Genomic DNA, 23824 nt, shown 5'->3' on the forward strand with positions numbered 1-23824 from the left:
CATCATAAAATGCCTATAACAATATGCTACATTAGGGAAATGCACTTTCTGCTCCTGGCTGCCCACACCAAGCCACGGATGTTGCTGTTGTCACGCAATCGGCTCCCGTTTCATTTTGGTATGTCAGGAAAGATGCCAAGCAGCACTCCAGATGAGCGCCAAGTGTCTTCAGTTTCTGTTTGGTTGATGATGACGAAGCTTCCCTGTAGTCATAGAATCATAGAACTATGGAATAGTAGGGCTAGAAGAGGCCTATGAGACCGTCGAGTCACCCCCTGCTCAATGCAGGAATCCAAGTCAGGGCATCCCTGACAGGCAGCTGTCCAGCTCGTCTTGTGAAGCAAAGCTGCTTGTCTCATCTTGGAACGTAGGAAGCTGCTCCCTTCGACTGAGCCAGACCCTGGACCCTTTTGTCCATCTCTTCTAGTATTGTTGACTGGCAGCTGCTGCCCAGGGTTTCGGACGGGATTCCTTTCTGAGCCCTACCTGAGGATGCCAAGGATTGAACCAGGGAACGTCTGCATGCAAAGCAGGGGCTCGACCCCTTGTACTTTATTTATTGATTGCTTTGCAGTATATACTGCAGTATATATACATTTATATCCCACCTTTCCTACAAGGAGCCCAGGGTGGCCTACATGGTTCTCGTCCTCCTCTCCATTTTTTCCTCACAACCCTGTGAGGTAGGTTAGGTTGAAAGTCAGCATCTAACCCAAAGTCCTCCAGTACGTCTCATGGCCAAATAAGGACTAGAACCCAGGTCTCCCCAACCCAACACCCAACAGGCCCCTCCTCTTGCATTCAGGCAAAGAAACAGAAGCTATTCAGATTTCATTTTTCTTATATTTGATCTTAAATGAATTTAGGACTGACTTCTTTTGACCCAAACATAATTTCAGTATTTGTATTAAAAGAGCTCTCCAAATGGGAAGAGTTGAGAGTCTGTTGTTATCAGGAAAGGACTTTCCCTTCAAAATTCTTGGTGTTTCCCCCGTTTAGCACCAGAGATTTGTAAAACTAAAGATCACTTTACACAACGCATAATTTGCTTACGGGACTCACTGACACAAGGTGTCTAGAAAAAGGTGAGACCAATTAACAGAGGACAGGTTTATCAATGGCTGGGAGCTGCACTGGGTAACTGGAACTAGGGGCATATATTCATTTCAGGATGACTTGCAAATGAAAACAAGCCCCTTTTGTTCCAGCTGTCATTGGTCATGAGCCAAACCGAAAGCTACAAAGGATTCCTGAAGTAGAAGCTGAACATTCGGTTTTGTGCCTCCTTTGTCCCCAGAACAGCCAAGTAACTATGGGTGCTTCCAGACAAGGCTTTTATTCTGCAATCGCCTGGCCTAATTCACGGAATTCTACTTTGTCTTCCATCCATAAACCTCCTATCTTTTCCCTTCTCTTCTGTTTCTTTTTCTTACCACAAGAAATCCATTAACAAGGGCAAGATGGAATAGCTGCACATGGCCTTTTGATTGGTAGCGCTTGGAGCTGCCATCTGGAAGCACCTCGGTCTGGTGGAGAGGGAGACAGAGAGCTTTTCTACACAAGGCTGTTAATCGGCTCTTAATTTGCGGTATCTACTTTCGGTTTTGTCACAGAATTGAGGTCGGAGCACTACACAAGAAATGTTTCCTTTCCTGATTTTCCACTACATAACCTCTAGGGGACACTGTGATATAGTGAAATAGCGCAAACATATAAGTCGAAACAGTGCTTTCTTTTGCTTTCACAATTAAATGTCCCATTTTCCATGTTCTAAAAAAACTCACCAAAAGTGCTGGTTAGACACAGAAGTGAAACTGAAGGGTCATAACTCGTCTAAAGAACCCAGAAACAACTGTGACTCAGGAATGATGAGCAGAGGATAAATGCCCAGAGAGCAGGGGAAACCGCTGGAGATACTGAACTCTTCCACCGTCAACTCAGACACAGTCTGCAGCTCAGTAAAGGATAGTCTGACCACCTGAGGATGAAGAATTTGTTCTAATCCTTAGAATTTTTGAAAAATCTCTGTTTAATTCCATATGCAGATGTTTTTAATCTTCCTTCTCACTTGTGATTTCTTCCACAATTAAATCTATTCCACTGTGAAGATGGCTTATTCTGATAATTGGCTACAACATGCAGAAAATGATATTCCAACCTTGGAGGGGAGTGGGAAAGAAAATCTTAAATTCTGAAGCATTAAATTAATTCTATTTTTTTCCTGAATGTTAACTTGGTCTCTGCAGAGCACACGAAGTCTATTCATGATTATGATGTTTAGCTGAAATGCACATTTCATTTTCTGACTACAAAGGACTGCCATGACCCACATTCTAATTAGCTTATTGATTTAGCTTTTATGATCTTTGGTTGCTATTATTTGTGCATACCATATTCCAGTAATCCCATTCTTTTTGTGGAAATATACTTTACAGGGAGATGTAGCATTGTGAAGCTCAGATAGAATTAAAGACAGACAAACAATGAACTTGCAGTTCTTTTGTGAGCAGGAGGGTGAGGCTATGTGTATCCTGGATGAATTTGATGATTGTCCCAGGCCAGTAGGAGACACTCACCAACCATCTGTTGGACACAACTCTAAAATGTTTCTAATTAACACTCAGTATTTATACAGCAGCATAGCTAAAATATGCAAAGCCCTCGTGTCCATTATCTCTGCATTTCATACAACAACCCTGTAAAGGTGAGGGTATCGAACCTCTTTCAGCCTGAGTTCAATTTTGAAGGAGATCTCAGGGGCTGCGTTCCAGTGCTGGGCAGGGCCGAAGGCAAAAAGGGCAAAGCCAAAACACAAAAAACCCAGCATGTTTTAGCTTAAAGCCTTTACTGCCAGCATCTACGCCTTACGAGAGGCTTTCAGCCTTATAGAGTGGGGGGGAGGGAAGTGTGAAAAACCAGTAAGCCACCAAATGATGGGCAGTCAGGGGAAAGGGGCTGGGGAAGGGGCGTGGCTGTCTGGGGATGCCAGGAGGGCCAGATCGTCACCAGATCACCAGATCTGGTGACGATCTGACCAGATGACCAGATCGTCATTTGTAATCTTGTTCTGTGGCGGTGATGGCAGTGACGAAGTCTTAGTTCTCCGCCACCACTTCATCTGCTCAGTGTTGTCCAGTGGAGCGATAAAGTCCTCTGGGGATGCAAGAACTCAAACCCTCAAAGGCCCACCGTGAGCAGTTTGACAGACATTTTGCAGATAAAGTTGCTCGCATTTGTTGACTCACTGGGTGACTTTGGGCGACTCTAACCACTAGATCATACTTCTGTTATATGAAGCTCATGAAGAAAAAGAGACAGTATAATGAAAAGTTCTTTCTGAAGCAGTCACACTTGTACAAATGCAGCATGAAGGGAAAGATCAGCAACCTTCTCTTTGTTTGAATAAAAAGCACACTCTGCACATGCTCAGGGAATGGACAAAATGAGGAGTAAACATACCAGGGAATATGAAGAACTATATTCTTCGTGTGTGTGTGTGTGTGTGTGTGTGTGTGTAATCTCCTTCCATCCAGCTGTTCCTTGGGAACCCCCCCCCCCATTCACCCAAGGGTCTTCTGAGATAACTAACAGGAGGTTTGCTAATGAGCTGGATGTGGAAATACAAAGCTGAGCTGGGGGCAAGTGGGGTGCTGACATGTGTAGGAGTAAGTTGCATTGAACTCACTAAGGCTTACTTCTGAGTAGACATGCACAGAGTTGGTTCTCCTCTCCGCTCAGCTTTGTATTTCCACATCCAGTTCATTATCAGACCTCCTGTTAGTTATCTCAGAAGACCCTTGGGTGAATGGGGGGGGGGGTTCCAGGGAACAGCTGGATTGAGGGAGATTCCCCCCCACATACACACACATAATGGAAGGATATAGTTCTTCATATTCCCTGGTATGTTTATTCCTCATTTTGTCCATTCCCTGAGCATGTGCAGAGTGTGCTTTCTATTCAAAGAGAAGGTTGCTGATCTTCCCCTTCACGCTGCATTTGTACAAGTGAAGTGTGATTGCTTCAGAAATAACTTTCCATTATACTGTCTCTTTTTCTTCATGAGTTTCATAACAGAAGTGTGGTGTAGTGGTGAGAGTCCAGCCCAAAGTCACCCAGTGAGATAATGAACAGGAGGTTTGCTAATGAGCTGGATGTGGAAATACAAAGCTGAGCTGGGACCAAGTGGGGTGCTGCTGACATGTGTAGGAGTAAGTCGCATTGAACTCAATAAGACTTCTGAGTAGACATGCACAGAGTTGGTTCTTCTCTCCATTTTAGCCTCAGAACGTCACCAACAAGGCTGGATGTGGAAATTGAAAGCCTAGCAGGGGGAATAATACTCGTGCAGGGCTCCAGACTGGCATGGTCATTTTAAAAGGTTCTTTCTTTCTTTCTTTCTTTCTTTCTTTAACAGCGTTACTTTAAACCAAGAGTGCATCGCTCAGGCACACCTAGGGCAGCCTTGTTTTGGGGAGCCCCGAGGAGGAGGAAGTCTTTTGGCTGAAAGTAAACGGACAGGAAGATTTCAATTGAAAAAGAACACCCAGAAACAAGGCAGTGAGCACAATTCATTTTTTTTAAAAAACAAACAAACAGGTATTTGTTATCGAAATATACTACCTTGTGTTTTTATTTACGAAAATTTCGCGACTCTGTGCGGGTGACAAAAAAAAAGCTGTGTGACTGCTGGCTCCGCAGGACCTTGTGGTGCCGTTCCGCAGAGCATTCCGTGTAGGGGTGGACGAAAGTCACTTACCTTTCGTCGAAGCTTGTTCGCGGTGGGGGGGAGGCACTTCGCTGCTCCCCCCGTGAAGTTCAGGCCGGGGGGGGGAGGCTTCCTGCCTCACCCCGGCTGAAATTCAGGCCGGGGGGGAGGCTTCCCGCCTCGCCCCGGCCGAAATTCAGGCTGGGGAGGAGGCTTCCCGCCTCGCCCGGCCGCGAACTCGAAAGTTTAAAAACAAAACAAAACAAAACAAAACAACGCCCCCGTGATAGGCTACATGACGATTAACGTAGCCTATCACGGCTAGATCTGCAAAGTCAGCCGTGATAGGCTACGTCAATCGTCACGTAGCCTATCACGGGTGACTTAAAAAAAAAAAAGCGCGTACGCTAATGGCGGCCCCCATAGGGAGCCGCCATTTGCATTCCTTATTTGGTCGCTGTAGTCTACGTAAAGCGGTAAATCTGCCGCTCCCGCCCCGCACGAACACCCGCCGAACCGCCGGCCAGACCCGCCGCCGGGAGGGACATTCGGCAAAGGTAAGTCCCGTCCCGAGGGGGGTGCGGGGTGCGGGGGGGGTGCGGAGGATTTCTCCCCGAAACTTGTTCGGGGGGCCGAACACGTTGGCGCTCAGCCCCCCGAAGTTTTGGGGAGACATTCTCTGCCATCCCTAATTCCGTGGCACAGACTGAAGGGAATTCGATCCCATTTCAGTCCGTGGCGGAATTCTCTGACATCCCTATTTCGAATAACTACCACTCTGTGTCGAATTTGCCCTCCTCGGGCAATGCACTGGGGTGTGTGGTGGCCTCTCAGCTCCAAGCAGTGTTAGCTGATATTGATTAACGGGATCCATGCCAAACATCTTTCAGGCCTGGTTATGGGTAGGGATGTTGTGAATGCCAGGTGGGTCCAGAAGCCCCGCAGACTGCCCTCCATCCACACTGACCAACTCGGGTGCCTGGGGCCCGGCAAGAGTCCGGGAGCAGCCCGCCCTCCTTGCTAGCTGCTGCCGCCTGCCCCAAGCCCTCACAAGCTCCTTGCGAGGAAGGAACCTGCAAAGGCTTGAGCAGAGATGCCTGCCCTGCCTCGGCTCAAGCCTTCATGGGTTCCTTTCTTGCAAGGAGCCCGTGAAGGCTTGGGGCAGGCGGCGGGGGCAGGGGTTGTCCACCGACTGCGCTCCTGCCCCTCCTTGCAAGGAGAGCGCAGTTCTATGACTGCTGCCCTTGCAGCCTGTCCAACCTGCATGGTCTCTTTCCGTGCAAGGAAGGAGGCTGTGCAGGCCTGCGAGGCGGCCGGCACCTCCTGCAATTGCCCGTTCTGCCCTCCTTGCAAGGAGGGCAGAGCGGGCAGCTGGCGGGTGGCAATGGGGATTCCAGCTGGCTCACAATAAAGGCGGCCGGCCTCACAGCTTTGTGGGGGGCTCGCTGTGTCACCTAGAAGCTCGCATGGCACCATGAGCAGGGCTGGGCAGTGGTTCAGCGAGCACCCGAGGAAGCCGAGCATGGGGGAGTTCATCCCTAGTTATGGGATGGAAACAGCCTTGGTCGCTCTGGCTGATGACCTATGCCAAGGAATGGATAGGGGGAGTGCAACCCTGTTAGTTCTTCTGGGCCTCTCAGTGGTTTTTGATACCATCGCCAATAGCATCTTTCTGGATTGTTTATCTGGACTGGGCTTGGGAGGCACAGTTTTGAAGTGGTTCCGGTCCTTCCTCGGATGTGTGGATGGAAACGAGAGGCAGAGCTGAGTATCATCCACATGGAGATGACACTTCAGCCCAAACCTCCTGATGACTTCCCCCCAGTGGTTTCATGTAGGTGTTAAAAAGCGGGGTGGGGGGAGGATGGAACCTTGTGGTACCCCACAGGCTAACGGCCATGGGGTGGAATGAAAATCCCACAGCACCACCTTCTGAGATTGCTCCACCAGGAAGGACTGGAACCACTTTAAAACTGTGTTAACTACTCTGGATGGAGGTTTACAGCTGGTCTTAGATGGGGTTGCCCTCCTCCTAAAAGACCAAGTGTGCAGTCTGGGAGTCCTCCTGGACTCTGCGCTAACTGGGGAAGCCCAGGTGGCTGTGGTGTCCAGGAGTGCGTTTTAGCAGCTTAGGCTGGTGTGCCAGCTGTGGCCCTATCTGTAGAGGACGGACCTTGCCTCAGTTATCCAGGCACTAGTCACATCCAGGCTGGACTACTGTAATGCACTGTACATAGGGCTGCCTTTGAAGATGGTGCACAAACTTCAGCTGGTGCAGAATGCGGCTGCCCAAGTACTGGTGGGGGCGAGGCAATTAGATCATACAATGCCGATACTGTACCACCTTCACTGGTTTCCAGGCCCAATTTAAAGTGCTGGTTTGGACCTTAGAGCCAGGGCCTGCAGGAGAGGCCACCACCACCACCGGGGAAGAGGTGGGCCTGCTGTTGCTGGGCCTGCTGCTGCTGCTGCTGCCGCCGCCGTCGTCGCTGCCGCTGCCACCACCACCAGGCCTTCCCTGGAGACTTCTGCCTGGCAGACCGCCAGTCCCTGCAGGACCAGGCCTCCAGGTACCGAGCCAGCTGTGCTGCTCCACCTGCCCTCCCTGGAGGGGCTACATAAGCTGGCTGGCTGAGGTGGCCTGGGAGAGCCAGGGCCTGCAGGAGAGGCTACCACCATCACTGGGGAAGAGGAACGCCTGCTGCTGCTGGGCCTGCGGCGGCAGCTGCTGCTGCCGCCGCCGCCACCACCACCTGGCCTTCCCTGTGGACTCCGGCCTGGCATTATTTTTAAGAGGATTTTTAATTGTTTTGTGTGTGTGTGTGTGTGTTTTCCTTTTCCTGGGGGATTTTGTTGTGGTTTTAGGGGTGGGTAGCCTGCCTGATAGGCGGGAGCGAGGGGGCATGTGTCCACCTGATGGAGGCAGTGGGGGGAGTGTTGGGGGCCAGAAGATACCGAGGCTGGGTGGCAGGCGCTACCAGAGCGCTAGGGGCAGGCCATGCCAGGTAAGGGGAACAAGGGAGAGATGTGTAGTATCTGTTCCCTGCTCCGGGCCTGTCCAGAGCCAAAGGATGGCTGGGGGAGGCGTGACCCCATCTTCTGGCCTTCGTTTGCTGCTCTGCAATGCCAGGTCTGTTACCCAGAAAACCTCCCTCATCCATGACATGATCCTGGATGAGGGTGCAGACCTGGCATGTATTACGGAGACCTGGCTGGCCGAGGCTGCTGCTCCAACCCTTGCAGCCATGTGTCCAGCTGGATTTTCGTATGCACAGCAGCCGAGGGCTGGGGATCGGGGAGGGGGAGTGGCTGTTATCTACCGAGAGTCCTTGGTCTTCACCAGACCCCCTCTCCGGGAGACCAAGGTTGCTGAGTGCATGTACTGGAGGTTGGGCCCGAAGGGCAGTCTGGGGATTCTGCTTGTGTACCGTCCACCCCGCTGCACGATTGACTCCCTGGCCGAGGTGCTTGAGGTGGTCTCTGATGTGCGTGTGCAGTCCCCTAACTTACTGGTGTTGGGGGTCTTCAACGTACATTCGGAGGCCATCCTCACAGGAGCACCTCGGGACTTCATGGAGACCATGGCCTCCTGGGAGCTGCACCATATTCTAACTGGGCCCACCCATATAGCCGGTCATGCACTAGACCTTGTGTTTGTTTCTGGAGAAGCGGGGAGTGATCTGGAAGTCGGGGGTATATCCACCACCCCCTTGTCATGGTCAGATCACTATCTGGTGATGTTGGACTTCTCGGTTCCACAACCCCTCCGCAGGGGTGGAGGACCCATTAAAATGGTCCGCCCCAGGTGTCTTATGGATCCAAATGGATTCCTGAACGCGCTCTGGGGCATGCCAACGGCCACTCGGTCGAGACCCTGGTGGGTGGCTGGAATGCCGCAATCACTGGGGCATTAGATCAGGTGGCTCCAAAACGCCCTCTCCCCCTGAACAGGGCTCGGACTGCACCATGGTTCAATCCGCGGTTATGAGCTCTGAAACAGGAGGTGAGACGGCTAGAGTGCCGGTGGTGGAAGTCTCGCTCCAAAGACGGTCAGACACGGGCTAGAGCTGTATCTTCAGCCTATCACGTGGCGGTGAAGGCAGTAGGGGTCTCAGAGAATTTCTCACCGAAACTTCGGGGGGCCGAGTGCCAATGTATTCGGCCCCCCTAAGTAGTTTCGGGGAGAAATTCTCCGCCCCCCGCACCCCCCCCCCCGGGATGGGACTTACCTTTCCCGAATGTCGCTCCCGGTGGCGGGTCGCAGCGGCGGTTTGGCAGGGCTTTGACAGGGGCGGGGGCGGCAGCCGGTCTTTCGACCGGCTGCTGCCGCCGCCGCCATTCCAAGAAAAGTAAAAAAACAAACAAACGCCCTCGTGATAGGCTACGTGACGATTAACGTAGCCTATCACGGCCAGATTTGCAAAGTCAGCCATGATAGGCTACGTAAATCGTCACGTAGCCTATCACGGGTGACTTAAAGAAACAAAAAAACAAAACGCGTACAGCTAATGGCGGCCCCCATAGGGAGCCGCCATTCGCGTTCCTTATTTGGTCGCTGTAGTCTACGTAAAGATTAGTCTACGTACAGCGACAAATAAGGTCCCTATGGGGGCCGCCATTTGTGTACGCGCTTTTTTTTTTCCTCAAAGTCACCCGTGATAGGCTACGTGACGATTAACATAGCCTATCACGGCTGACTTTGCAGATCTATCCATGATAGGCTACGTAAATCGTCACGTAGCCTATCACGGGGCGTTTTTTTTTTTTAACTTTTTATTTCGCAGCCGGACGAGGCGAGGCGCCTCCTCCCCGGCCTGAATTTCGGCCGGGCGAGGCGAGGCGCCTCCCCCCCAGCCTGAATTTCGGCCGGGTGAGGCTTGGCGCCTCCCCCCCCCCGGCCTGAATTTCGGGGGGAGAAGCGAAGCGCCTCCCCCCCACCGCGAAGCAAGTGCGAGACGAGGTAAGTGACTTTCGAGCACTCCTACAAGGCAGCAAAAAAGGAATATTATGCTGCCTCCATCGTGTCTGCAGAGTGCTGTCCCAGGAGGCTGTTCCAAGTGGTCCGGAGCCTGGTCGGTCCTGTGGCTCCGGAACCACTGGAGCATTCTAAGGCCTCCTGTGAGGCCTTGGCAAGGCACTTTGCAGATAAAATTGATCAGATTAGGTGTGTTACTCTGCACGCTGTGGATACAGTTAGTGAGCAAGAGGCGGCCTGTGGCAAACCGGTTTTGTGGGATCGGTTCCAGCTTCTTCCTCCTGATGAAGTGGACAAGGTGCTTTCATCGGTACGGCCGACCACCTGCTTACTTGATCCTTGCCCATCTTGGCTCATTATGAGCTGCAGAGAGAGGCTGGGTAAGGGGATCAAGGCGGTGGTGAACGCCTCCCTTGAGGAGGGAGTGATGCCATCAGCCCTCAAGGAGGCAGTGATAAGACCGCTCTTAAAGAAGCCCTCCTTGGATCCTCAAGTTTTGAACAACTTTCGCCCAGTCTCAAATCTGCCATTTTTGGGCAAGGTGATTGAGCGGGTGGTGGCGATGCAGTTGAAGGCACACTTGGAAGAAACTGATTATCTAGACCCATTTCAGTCGGGCTTCAGGCCTGGGCATGGGACAGAAACGGCCTTGGTTGCCTTGGTAGATGATATAAGGAGGGCTCTGGATAGGGGTGAATGCTCCTTCCTTGTTCTCCTTGACCTCTCAGCGGCTTTTGATACCGTTGACCACGGTATCCTCCTGGACCGCCTGGAGGGGTTGGGCATTGGGGACACCGTATTGCGGTGGTTCCGGTCCTTCCTCTCTGGCAGGTACCAGAGGGTAGCACTGGGAGAGGAGGTTTTGGACCCGTGGCCACTTACTTGTGGGGTGCCACAGGGTTCCATCCTCTCCCCGATGCTATTTAACATCTATGTGAAGCCGCTGGGGGCTATCATCAGGAGGTTTGGGGTGCAGTGTCATCAATATGCGGATGACACGCAGCTCTACCTCTCGTTTAAATCTTCACCAAGGTTGGCCGTAGAATCCCTGTCCAAATGTCTGGAGACGGTGAGTGGCTGGATGGGGAGGAATAGGCTGAAGCTGAACCCTGACAAGACCGAGATACTTTTGGTGGGAGACAAGAGGAGGCTGGGGGATGTTGACCTGGTGTTGAATGGGGTACGGCTACCCTTGAAAGACCAGGTCTGCAGCCTGGGGGTCATTTTGGACTCCCAGCTGTCCATGGAGGCTCAGGTGTCAGCTGTGAGCCGGACAGCGCTATATCAACTCCATCTAATACGGCGGCTGCGCCCCTTCCTTCCCGACCATCTGCTCTCATTGGTAGTACATGCCCTGGTCTCCTCTCGTTTAGACTACTGTAATGCGCTCTACGTGGGGTTACCCTTGAAGACGGTTCGGAAACTGCAGCTGGTACAGAACGCGGCGGCTCGCCTGATTAAAGGCAGCCGCCGGCGAGATCACATCACTCCAGTGCTGAAGGAGTTGCACTGGTTACCAGTTGTTTTCCGGGCCAAATTCAAGGTGTTGGTTTTGACCTTTAAAACCCTATATGGTTCCGGCCCAGCCTATCTTAAGGAGCGCCTCCAGCAGCACCAGACAGGCCGCTTAACAAGATCAGCCTCGGATGGCCTTCTCTCTGTCCCATCAGCCAGGACAGCTAGACTGGTGGGGACGAGGGAGAGGGCCTTTTCTGTGGTGGCCCCCACTCTGTGGAACTCCCTCCCTAGGGAACTCCGTCATGCCCCCTCTTTAATGAGCTTCCGTCGTGCATTAAAAACGTTATTGTTCAGGCAGGCATTTGGGGTGGGTTAGAGTATTTTAGAAAATGTTTTTATTGTAGAATTTTATTGTTTTAAACTGTTTTATTGTATGTTGTACATCACCCAGAGTGGCTTGGTGACCAATAAATTTAATAATAAATAAATAAATAAATACATAAATAAATAAATAAAAGCCTTCAATGGCCTGGGACCAAATTACTTGAATAATGGCCTTCACCCATATCAGCCTGCCGACACTGTAAGATCAGCAATGAGGGCCCTTCTCATTTGCCCACCTGTAAGAGCAGTTGGGTGGGCAACCACATGTGAGAGGGCCTTTTCTGCAATGGTCCCACATCTCTGGAATAAGTTGCCATCTGGGGTCCAGCAGGCTCCATCACTGAAGCCTTTTAAGAAGGCCCTGAAAATGTACTACTTTACCCTGATTGTGTTTTATCGGACTGGGTTGTGGCTGCGGTGGTCTGTTGTAAGTTTTATTTTAAGCTGGTGTATGTTGGTTTTCAGAGTGTTTGCTGCTGTTGCTGTTTTCATTGTGTTTTTTCCTGTTTATATTATCACATTGGTTTTTATTATGTGTTTTACTCTTGTATGCCATCTTGGGAGGGCTCCTGCCCTGAAAGGTGAACAAGAAATGTTTGGAAAGAAAGAAAGAAAGAAAGAAAGAAAGAAAGAAAGAAAGAAAGAAAGAAAAGAAAAGAAATTGCAGAGGGAAGTTGTGGGGCTGAGGGACACTGGCTTCCCCAGTGATGTGCAGGTGGCGCTAGCATTGAAGGAAGGACTTTTTTCACCACTGCCCGTTGTTCCACCTTCCTTCAGCCTCAGCAGCGATTTAGCCAGGGATGTCTGCAAAGCTCAGCAGCCAAGAAACAAGCTGCTCCAACTGATGAGCGAGGCCAGAGCCAGCAACTTTACAGGGCCAGAAGGTACCTGACTGGCAGCTTGCGCTACTCTTATGGGTAAGTAGAAATTGGGGGCGAATCCAGACCCTACTGCTGGAGCAGTAACTGGTCCTCTGGACCAAGCATAGAAAAACTGGACCGCTGGCGTTTTCAAACTTCATATGGCCGCATCCCCTGTCCATAGGCCACATATCATTTAGTTCTCCTCATTTGGGAAAAAATGAGCTGCTTGTGTCATTGGGTTTGAAGAAACTACAGAAGGTCTGGTCTTTGTGCGGAGAGAGGGCTTCATCACATCCCACTCTTCTTCCCCCCTGATGCACATACACAATTCATTTCAGTTTCACTCTAATTGGCACATGCAAATATCAGCAGCCCTTCGTCTGAGAGAGATCACACAGTGGCACTGATCTCCATGGGAGGGACGTCACATCAGAAGCATAAAGGCAACAAAGGCAGTTGCTGCATTATGCTGGTGAGGCCACTGGCTGTTAGCGCACATGGCAGAAAATGGCCATTACTGCGATCTATCCAGTTTTTGATATACAGATAATTTTACCACCTCCTGTCTGTCCCCTAAATTATATAAACAAAATTAGCAGTAGCACCAATAAGCCCATCCATACCAGTGAGATGTGTTAGTGGGTGAGAAGTGCTACTGCAAAACAAGAATGGAACCAAGGACAAATGTGGGGTTTAGAAAGGCCTGGGAAATATTTATTAGATTTAGATTAATGGTTTAGCAAAAATCACTGAGATGCTATCAATTTGTGATGGTGTTTTCCTCTCAATATATGAATTTGTTAGAATAAGCATTGAGTTTTCTTTGACCAATATTTTTATTTGTTTGAAGGCTTACTATTAATAGTACAACTATCTTAAGAAAATGGATGTGAGATAACCTTTTGCATAGCACTTCTCTGGCTTTCCCTCCTCCCAGCCCAGATCAAGGGTCCTTGTCCAATAGACAGCTGTGCAAAATTCAGAACAGTTCCTCCTGCAACTAGCGATGGCAAAGGATCACACCAAGGAAAAGGCGCACCGAAGGGTTAAATGGCTCGTAAGAGTTTTGAAGATATAATCGCTGGGGCCACCCAGGGTGCAGAGCTAGTTAACTGCCCTGGACACATGCAGAGCTCTGGGGGCAAACAGGAGCCCCAGGGGTGGGGAATGTTGCCCAACAGCCGGGCAGAGCCAAAGGAGTTTTTTGCTACTTTAGCCTGCATGGGTTTCTTCTTGTATATAAAAGTTCAGTTCTATTCAGCATGTTGTGTGCCCTTTAATGTTTGCTTTGCCAAACTTTTTTTTATTTGTTTATTTTTATTTCATTTCTATGCCTCCCAATAGCCGAACTTTTACTTTGTAGACTCCGTTATTCAGCCACAAACTTCAGCTGTGAATCCATTGCGTCTTCACAGATGTATTGTCTGCTAGGGATTTTTAAGCTGTTAATAAATGGCACATTGCCACCCACAGAGGACTCATAAGAGAAACGGCTCCCTGAAGGTTAATTTTCAAATCAGACCTACGAACTCTGTCCCCAGTAGAAGGTGATCCATATCCACTAAAATAATAATAGCAACTCTGCACAGGGTTCTGAAAGCAAAATGTGTTTCTAAGTGTGGGCATCTATCCAAAGGGTAATTAACAAGTTTGGGTAGATCAAAGCAGGTAGGACTTTTCTGGATGCAAAATTAATGAAGCAGCAGGTGGAGTCAGCTTCCCGGTCTGTGGTGAGCAATTGGCAATGGAGTTTCCTTCTGCGGGAATGAAAGAGAAGCTTGTGCTTGATAACAGGTGCTGGCCGCAGTCCTGGCATGGGGATGGATAGGGGTCTTTGCTTTCTGGTTGCGAGGTGTGCACAAAATTTCAAACACGTTCCTAAACTGGCCTTGTCAAGCTCTAGCTGAAGTTGGAGCTACTAATCCTAGACTCACTTACCTCAGAGTAAGTGCCTTGGGTTCAGTGTGACTTTCTTCTGAGTAGACATGTATAGGGTTGCACTAGTCTGTTAGTTTTGAAATTAATCTGGTAGGTTTGGGGGGGGGGCTGCTGCTCCTGGGACTCACTGTATCAACATCCTGATCACCACCTCTGAAGCACCTGCAAGCACCTCATCATCACTTTTTAACCATCTATTTTACACTCCTCTGCTGCTTTTGCAATGCTGAGCTCACCCGTTCTTATTCTTCTGCAAACATTTCCTTCTAAGGTCAAAGGCTCACCTGGTGTTCTTGGGCAAAGGATCCATTTAAAACAGTAGGGTTACTCCCCGCTTGCATCAGCAGAGGATCTCTCGCTGCTCTTTTGAGAGACTGATTTTTTATTACTTAGATATGAACTACCCAAGGCCTCTCAAGATACAACATCACTAAGGTTGTCATCCATCAAATATGATACAATTTGCACTTGAGTTGATCAGGTTGGAATCCCTTATTTAGGCTTGTCAACACTTTTTGAACAGTAACAGCACAGAGATATACTTCTAAAGTAACAGCGAAGTCACTTTTTTGTTTCACAGCAAGAGCTACAACTTTTGTCTATGACTACCTTGCTGCAAATTTAAATAACACCTAGGCACGAACAAAGTGGCCCAAATATTTGTACAATATGCACAAGAAGCTACACAGAGTGTCCGAAAAAAATCTTCTGGCCCCAAAAGACATCTTAGTTCTTAGGATTGGTTCATGCATGCAATTACATTACTCAATGACTCCACACAGCAGGTGTTTCACAGCAGAATAAAAAGCACTGGTGGAGGCAATATGAAGATTCTCAGTAGTGACTGATCTGCAATGGCCCATTCACACAAGCAGGCATCAGGTAGGCTTCCCGGAGGCATCTGATTAACCGCTGTGGGAAGCAGGATGCTGGAGTAGATGGACCTTTGGGTTTTCTTATGTTCACCCCTAAAGCAGTTTGAGCATCCCGAGGCCCACAGTTGGGCTACGGGCTCTCACACCATGCTCCTTTTTGCTCCACTGCCAGGGAGGTCCTTGGTCCTGATGTCACGGATAGTGTGGTGCATGGCACTGCCACTGCCATGCTTTGCAGCGTTTTGCCACCTGATGTGCTCTGCTTTTTGCCTTGGGCAGAACTGGGTTGTAATATTTTTCTGTACCAACAAACAATAATTCTTTCATTGCTGTGTTGGTGCAAAACATCATGCTACACAGGTGTCCCTTATGATGGCTGTGCACGTAGATCAGCTCACACAAATTTTAGGGTTAGGTGGCTCATCACTTTTTGTTTCTCGCTTCTTTAGAGGAGCTTTGCCATATTACCTAAGGAGATGGTCCAACCCACCTGTGGAGAGTTCGGTGTTGTAGAGCCCTGCTGCCCTCCCCACTTTCGCATCCGTGCACCACAGCACCTAGGCCAGCCCAGCATGAGAACTGGAGATCAGTGTGCACCTCGCGAATCCTTGCTCAGCATCCCCCTGGCACCTGGAGAGACTGCTTGCTCAGGAAGCTGGATCTGCGGTGACCAGCACTGCGCCAAGTTTTTCAGTCTATTTAGTTTCAACCATTCATTGGGGGAGGGGTGAAAAGAAATTGCAGCCAAAAGTTGTGGGAAGGGGTGAGAATTTTGGAGACATTTCTCAGTGTGCAGGGCTTCGGTGTTTTCCGTTCTGTGAGGAGGTGGCAGCAGTGTGTGCACTCTTCTCCCCTGTTCTTTCCGTTCTGTCCTTGCAGCCTCCTGGGCTGATTGAGAAAAGCCCCCTCAGTGACTTAGCCAGGACTTCCTCCCCTGGGGCTCTCCAGTGCTGCTGCCTGTTGAATGCCTGAAAGCTGAGTTGTTGTTGTTGTTGTTGTTAAAAGGACTTTCAACAACAAAACCAAACCAAAAATGCCCCACTCAGCCTTCAGGCACTCATCAGGGAGCAGCACTGGAGAGCCCCAAGGGAGGAAGTCCTGGCTAAGTCACTGAGGGGCTTTTCAAACAGCTCAAGCAGCCACAGTGGCTGCAAGGATAGAAGGGGATAAACATGGTAAAAAAGAGAGTGCGCAAAGCACCACCGCCCCTCAGCCTCCTCCTTTCAGTCAGGTAAGCACTGAAATTCTGCACACCGAGAAACATTGCTGAAATCCTGCAAATCCCCACGAAAGAGGCAGAAGAACGACTGCCCCTTTCATAGGGAAATGAATAGGTTGCAAAGGGGCAGGTGGGGTTTCGTCACAGTGCTGTTACTTCTTTGGGGATGTGTTATTCTTGCTGATACATGTGCACGCACATGTGTGCGTGCACACACACACACTTGTCCCTCCTACATTCCCAGCCATGTTGTTTGGGTTAGAGACACAATATATTCCATCCTGTTAAATTATCTTATTCCATTTTTATTTACAAGACTGCTTTCCTGAGACCTTCCTTGGTTTAATCTTATTAGAGGCAGCATCCTTCATCTCTGCCTTGTGCTGGTACTGGCAACTGCACATTCATTCTGGGGCCTTTGCCAATCGTGGCTCAACACAAGCAGGATTCGCTGCAAAAAGGACCATTAATGATGTCTATACAGCTGAAAGGAGATGTGTTCTTCTCCCACTTCCACAGTCTCTGTACATGGGAAAACTCCAAGGAAGACACAGACATGTCATGGCCAGTTTAGACAATCTGCAGGAGCAAGAGGTAAAGCTTTTCCTGGAAGGTCCCAGCTGATGCTTCTTGCAGGTTGCGTGTACATGTTTTAATGTTTCCCCATTGGGCTGCAGGAAGATGCTTCCTGCACATGGAAAAGACAAGGCAGCATTGAGAAGGCTGAACGTTTCTCCCCATCATGCTACTTTCCAACATGATGTCATTTCCAAATGAATCACTCAAGGGCCTGAGCAACAGAACAGTAATTTGTTCACGGCCAACGTGCTGCCCCCTGCTCTACGGCACATCTGCAGTCCTTGCCTGTTGAGGGCTTGGGATGTGGGAGGGCTGCAGAATAGCGAGAGACGGGACGGGAGTGGAAGGAAAGTCTGAAATGACACTTGGTTCTGGGGGAGAAGAAGGAAAGAGAGGGAGGAACGGTTGGGGAGGAAGCGGAGGAGGCAGCAGCAGAGTGAAGGGGTGCAGCTGAGAAGGAAGTTCAGGGGAGGGAGAGCAGACCTCCCCAGCGGACCCTGGTGGCACTGGCAACAGACCGAAGGAACTGGAGCAAACAACACTTGCTGGTCTCACAACAGTGACGCTGTGCTCTGTAGGGAACTGTGGTTCAGAGTTCGAGTTGTTCATATTTGTTATTTCACTAATATTGTTATTTACCCCAAATCCTAAAGTTTAGTAAGTATTGTTAGATAGGTAGTGGTTTGCCTCTGGATTGATTGTACCCTGCGCCTCCTAATTATAGAAACCTGAGCCATTATACATGCCCACACACGCGCACGCACACAGAACATGGTAAGCCATAGCTGGGTTCCAGTACACCATTTGGGATCTTCAAAAGAATTGGGTTCACCTCAATAAGAGGATATAGAGACATACACTGAGATGAGCAGCTGAGAGTTTTTCAGCTCTCAACAAACCCAATGTAAGTAAAGCTGATGTATAAAAGAGACACAATCTTGGAAGTACATCAGATACCCAAGAACAGAATTAGCCAGTTTGGAACACAGTGGTATCAGAACAGAAACTGTAAATTCAAATAGTTAGATCTGTATATGAAAATTCCTAATTTAGATTTTGAAGTTCAGATTTTCAGCTTTCAGACAAAAATTGATTTTTGAAACATGAACTTTTCCAAAATGTGATATATATTATACACATTTCATTTTCACCCCTCATCCATAGTTCAGAAACATTTTCATCCCATCTGCTCCTTCCACAATAACAGCGATACGCAGAGCAGCTGGAACAGAGGGACGATAACAAAACCTGCCCATGCAGGGGAAAGAAGGGGGCATGGTTTGGGGCCTGAGAACGAGGAAGAAGCCTGCACAAATGCACCTGTCACGGTGTGCAACTCAGGATCCAACACTGAAAATCCACTTGCAAATGATGATCAGCTTAATGGCCAAAGTCTGACAGGACATCATGGCAGATACCACAAAGGAAGGAGAGCTCTGTTCACATTCAAAGTCAGAAGGGATATGTGAGTCTGTCCACTGCTACAAAGAAAGAACAGTGTCTTTGTTTGGGAGATGGAAACTGAGTTGCATTTATGACTGAGACACGTTGCCTGGATGGACGGGTTGCTCAGGAAATTGTATTAGAATAGAAGCTCAAACTCTCCGACACTGTTTTAGAGTCACTGCGGGAGGAGCCGTCGGAGGTCAGATCCACAGAGAGACGCTTTGCTTTGCTGCTGTCATCCAGACCCTCCTCTGGGTTGCCAACAACGGAAGAGACCGTAGTCTCCATCCGGCTGACCTTGTACATGCTGCTCTGGGTCTGGAAGTACCTAGTGGACTTCATTTCCAGCCCTTCGTATTCACCAGCATTGATGAAAGGGCACCACCGGAAAGCGTGCTTGAAGCCAATCCGGAACCTGAGAAGACAGATGAGAGCAGCTGTGTGAAAACCAGGCCTGTGCCAAGCACAATCCCAGGGGCTGTAACTGCATCCGTTTAACTGGGGCAACCTCACAGATCTAGACCTCAGATTTCCAGTTTGCCATTTCAGTCCCATTTCCCCCCTCTTTATAATCTTTGCACTGAAATAGTTAAAATTCTTGGCCCAGGCAAACCAGATACTGTACCAAGAAATGCTGAAATCCCTGAACAGTACATCTGAATTTTCATGATTTTTTCCTGCAATTTCTGCTCTTTTGCATACTTTGTCCTGGTTCTGATAGCCATGGGGAGGGGCAAGGAATGATGAAATCCTGCCCTAGACTAAATCCTGCCCCAGTCCTACCTCTGGCTTCAAAGATTTTAGCAGATAAACCCTATACATTTATGGCCGCAGCTAGAAGGGCTGGGGGCTTATGATGATGGCAGCATTCCCATGAAATCTGAGGCTCTCAGGAAGCTGAATCCTGTGCTGCTGTGGAATTGCTTCCTACATGCAATCCTGCATAGGCCCGTTAAGGCTGTTCATGCTACTTTTATAGCTTTCTCCAGTTAGCAAACACCAGCTATTCTCTGTGCTGTCAACATTCTGTTATCTGCTTCCTCCTGTCTTGTGCCAAGCTTCTTTTTAATAGGGAGGCCCGCACAACTTGAGAACTGTCCTGAGCCCTTCAGCACCATTGTCTTCAGCGTCCTAGCAGCGCCCTCGATGGCACCCTCCAGATGGAGAGAGATGATCTGCACTGCTCACAGCCAGAGGCCAGTGTCTAAAAGATTCTGCAGAAATCTTAACTGAACACCAGAATTTAGAAACTGCAAGTTCAAATTTCAAATTTTGGAGGTTAAAGTTACTAAATTTGCAGGAGTGAACATGCTTGGTCACATCTGACATGAAGAAATCCGATTTAGCTTTTGTAACTTGCTGAACAACAATGGAACCCATTACCTAGGGAGGTGGTGGGCTCTCCCGCACTGGAGGCATTCAAGACGAGGCTGGACAGCCACCTGTCAGGGACACTTTAACTTGGATTCCTGCATTGAGCAGGGGGTTGGACTCGATGGCCTTGTAGGCCCCTTCCAACCCTACTATTCTATGAACCTGTCATGATATTCCGCAGGGAAGTAGCATCTTACCTGTCATTGAGACAGCAGTAAATAATTGGGTTGTACATGGTGGAGCTCATGGCCAGCCACAAGATGGCTAAGTAGACCTGCTGGATGTACTTTTCCCCATACCACTCCGCGTTAAAATGATGCAGGAGGAAATAGACATGGAAAGGCAGCCAACAGATCGCAAAGGTGCACACCACAATGATCATCATCTTGACGACCTGTCAGAGAAGGAGAGTCTCTTATGGTAACAACCACCAACTTGCACCTAGAAGCACGCAAGACAAAGAGGCAAAACCCTTGTTCATGTCGGCTAGCACTGCAGGGGCCTTGGCTGAGCATTATAGGGCCATGAAATACCCAAAATACCTGTGATTGTTCTGGGGCGTTAACCCTTTGCTCTCCTGCCCCCACCCACGTCTGCTATTTGCATTAGGAGGAAAGCTTCCAGTGGCACTAGCAGGAACTTTGCTCCCAATGCAAAGAGCATGTGCAAGGGGAAATGTGTTGAGGGTTAAACCCCATCCCCACCCAGTTTAGACAAAAAATATCCTGACGCCCAGTTGCCTTTTTTTTTTCAATATTTACAATTATGAAGTTATATTCAGGATATGACAAGAGGGATAAATATGAATAGGACGCTAGTCTGATTTTAAAATTTTGTGGTTAACAGGAAGGATTGGGGAGCACCTTCTTTAATATATAAGGCCGTATTAGAATCTATAGGTAGGAATGATCGTATAAAGCAAAATTGGGAGAGAGAACTTAATGTCACATTACATTAGTGGAATGGGCATTCTGATGTGGGCAGTCATGGCCATCTTTGGGAGACATTGCACCTAGGGAGAATCTTTATGAAATGCTGCATCCGTGGTATTATACCCCTGTACAGATCGCTAAAATGTGTCCAAATAGCAGCTGAGCTATGCTGGAGGTGTGGCAGAGGTACATTTGTTCATATTTAATGGGAACGTGTGAAAAAATACTGGCTGGACAGTATTCAAGGTATTACAGATATACAAGGTTATGAAATACAGTCAAACACTAAAAAATACTGTTGGGATCTGTTGGGTCAGGTCAGGAAGGAGCATGCTGTGATGGCAGAGTGAATGTTAATGGCAGCTCACACGCCGTTGGCAAAAACATAGAAATCACCGATGACACAAACTTTGGGTCAAACGAGAGGGAAGATCTGGAACATGATGCTGATGAATAAGGTCACAGCTTACAAACAACAATGGGAAGGAAGAAACATCTCAACGGAAACTTTCTAGAGTAATTGGACTCCATTTATCTAATTTAGAAATAAATATTTGTCAAATAATTAGTGCCTCTATGACATTGAACAATAGAACAATTTGACCACCATGAGAAAATTCTGTCCATGGTATGTATGATCACTTTCCACCTGGTCTTCTGACACACTGGCATCTTATTTGCAAAACTTAATGGTTCTAAAATACAGACGAGCTTTTACCTACGCAAGAATGAATATACTGCCATCAGCTGTACTTCAGGGCCGACTTAAAAGAATACTTACAATCCTGTGTGCCCATGTGGAGATGGCAGTATTGAAATGGTGGCTCATGTGTTGTTATTTTGTTCTTTTTCGAAAGATTTGAGGAGAGAGGTGATTACTCCAGTACTATTATCTATTCCAGGGCGGTCAGTTAATGCTTCTGTGTATTTTCTTCTCGCAGATTAAGATAAACTGGTGACAGCAAAGACTGAGAAATTTTTAGCAGGTGCTATGGAGAAAGCAAGAGAATTCCAGAAAAACGTCTATTTCTGCTTCATTGACTACGCTAAAGCCTTTGATTGTGTGGATCACAACAAAATGTGGCAGATTCTTAAAGTGATGGGAGTACCAGACCACCTTACCTGTCTCCTGAGAAACCTGTACGAGGGTCAAGAAGCAACCGTAAGAACCAGACATGGAACAACCGAGTGGTTCAAAATTGGGAAAGGAGTACGACAAGGCTACATATTGTCACCCTGCTTAGTTAACTTACATGCAGAGTATATCATGAGAAACGCCGGGTTGGATGAATCACAGGTCGGAATTAAGATTGCCGGGAGAATTATCAACAACCTCCAATATGCAGATGATACCACCCTAATGGCAGAAAGCAAAGAGGATCTAAAGAGCCTCTTGTTGAGGGTGAAAGTGGAGAATGCAAAAGCTGGTTTGAAACTCAACATTAAAAAAACGAAGATCATGGCATCTGGCCCCATCACTTCCTGGCATATAGAAGGGGAAGAAATGGAAGCAGTGACAGATTTTACATTCTTGGGCTCCAAGATCACCGCAGACAGTGACTGTAGCCATGAAATTAAAAGACGCTTGCTCCTTGGGAGGAAAGCTATGGCAAACCTAGACAGCATAGTAAGAAGCAGAGACATCACCTTGTCGACAAAGGTCCGTCTAATAAAAGCTATGGTTTTCCCAGTAGTAATGTATGGCTGTGAGAGCTGGACTATAAGGAAGGCTGAGCGCCGAAGAATTGATGCTTCGAACTGTGGTGCTGGAGAAGACTCTTACGAGTCCCCTGGACTGCAAGGAGGTCAAATCAGTCAATCCTAAAGGAAATCAACCCTGACTGCTCATTGGAAGGACAGATCCTGAAGCTGAAGCTCAAATATTTTGGCCACCTAATGCGAAGAGAAAACTCTCTGGAAAAGACCCTGATGCTGGGAAAGACTGAAGGCAAAAGGAGAAGGGGACGACAGAGGATGAGATGGCTAGATAGCATCACCGATGCAATGAATATGAACTTGAGCACACTCCGGGAGAGAGCGCAGGACAGGAAGGCCTGGCGTGCTATGGTCCATGGGGTCACGAAGAGTCGGACACGACTGAACGAGTGAACAACAACAAATTATTTCATCTGAGACTTAATTTCACACAGTCCTTTTGATTGATTGGGAGTTAATCTGTTTAATTCTTTTATGAGAAAAGGATTGTGTATTAATTTTGGTGCCTGTGTTTGATGTAAATTTTTAGAACCTAACCTGGGTAATTTTAGTCAGTTGTAATCTTGCTTTTATTCCTTGTACAATATATTTTAAATGCGAAGGCCTGTGGCTGTTGCAAATAAAGGAATCTTGTTCAAGTGATTTGGCATATTCACATAGTCAGACATTCTGACTATGTGAAAAGATGAATGCTGATGTGAAGGTAGCCTAAGCAATTTTATTTTACTGCACTGAACATAAAACAAATAAAAATTTGTACACAAACGAAAGGATTAAGCCACACCCCCCACCAGATCAGGCCACTTGCTAATAGCATGGATGGCATCATATTTAGTTTGGCCCTTAGTGGGAAAGGGTGGGTACTCCCTGCCATGAGACGGTGCGACGGCCACCAACTTCAGTGGCTTTAAAAGGTGATTAGACAAATCCGTGGAGGAGGAGGCGGCTACCAATGGCTACTAGTCACGATGGCTATAAATTACCTCCATATTGAGGGGCAGTCTACCTCTGAACAATGGTGCAGCTAGGTAATTTTAGAAACAGGACTTACGGGAGCCCTTTAGATGGCCATGAGTATGACTTCAGTGGAAGCACACAGCCCACATTTCTATTCTACTCGCCCCCCGCTGCCCCCGGCACTGCCATTCCATGCTTTTCAGCTGCTTCTACATTCCCGATATGTTAGAGCAAGAAACAAGCAAACAAAAAACAATCCTGCTTACCAACCCTAATGTAAAAATAAGATATAATCTGAGCATGTGCAGTTTCACATTTTAAACTCACTTAAATCATAGCACCACGATGACCATAAATGGAGTTTGCTTCTGTTGCCCTAATGCTGAACATGTTTACTTGGGAA

The 23824-nt window shown here is 48.2% G+C and overlaps 2 protein-coding genes across 2 annotated transcripts in view; both read right to left on the reverse strand.

The window, feature by feature from the left end:
- Positions 1–23824, reverse strand: part of LOC146340798 (uncharacterized) — an 815287-nt gene that overhangs the window by 49262 nt on the left and 742201 nt on the right. The window lies entirely within an intron of this gene.
- Positions 18110–23824, reverse strand: part of TACR1 (tachykinin receptor 1) — a 95692-nt gene continuing 89977 nt past the window's right edge. The window contains exons 4-5 of the mRNA XM_084808217.1: positions 20014–20210; positions 18110–18857 (exon numbers count right to left, since the gene is read on the reverse strand). Of these exons, the coding sequence (XP_084664343.1) occupies positions 18566–18857; positions 20014–20210 (489 nt within the window). The 3' untranslated portion in view covers positions 18110–18565. The remainder of the gene's footprint in view (positions 18858–20013; positions 20211–23824) is intronic.

Source organism: Heloderma suspectum, chromosome 6 (genome assembly GCF_057233095.1).
Source record: "Heloderma suspectum isolate Gila_16-S chromosome 6, 16-S_ref, whole genome shotgun sequence".
In the NCBI taxonomy this organism is placed as follows: Eukaryota; Metazoa; Chordata; class Lepidosauria; order Squamata; family Helodermatidae; genus Heloderma; species Heloderma suspectum.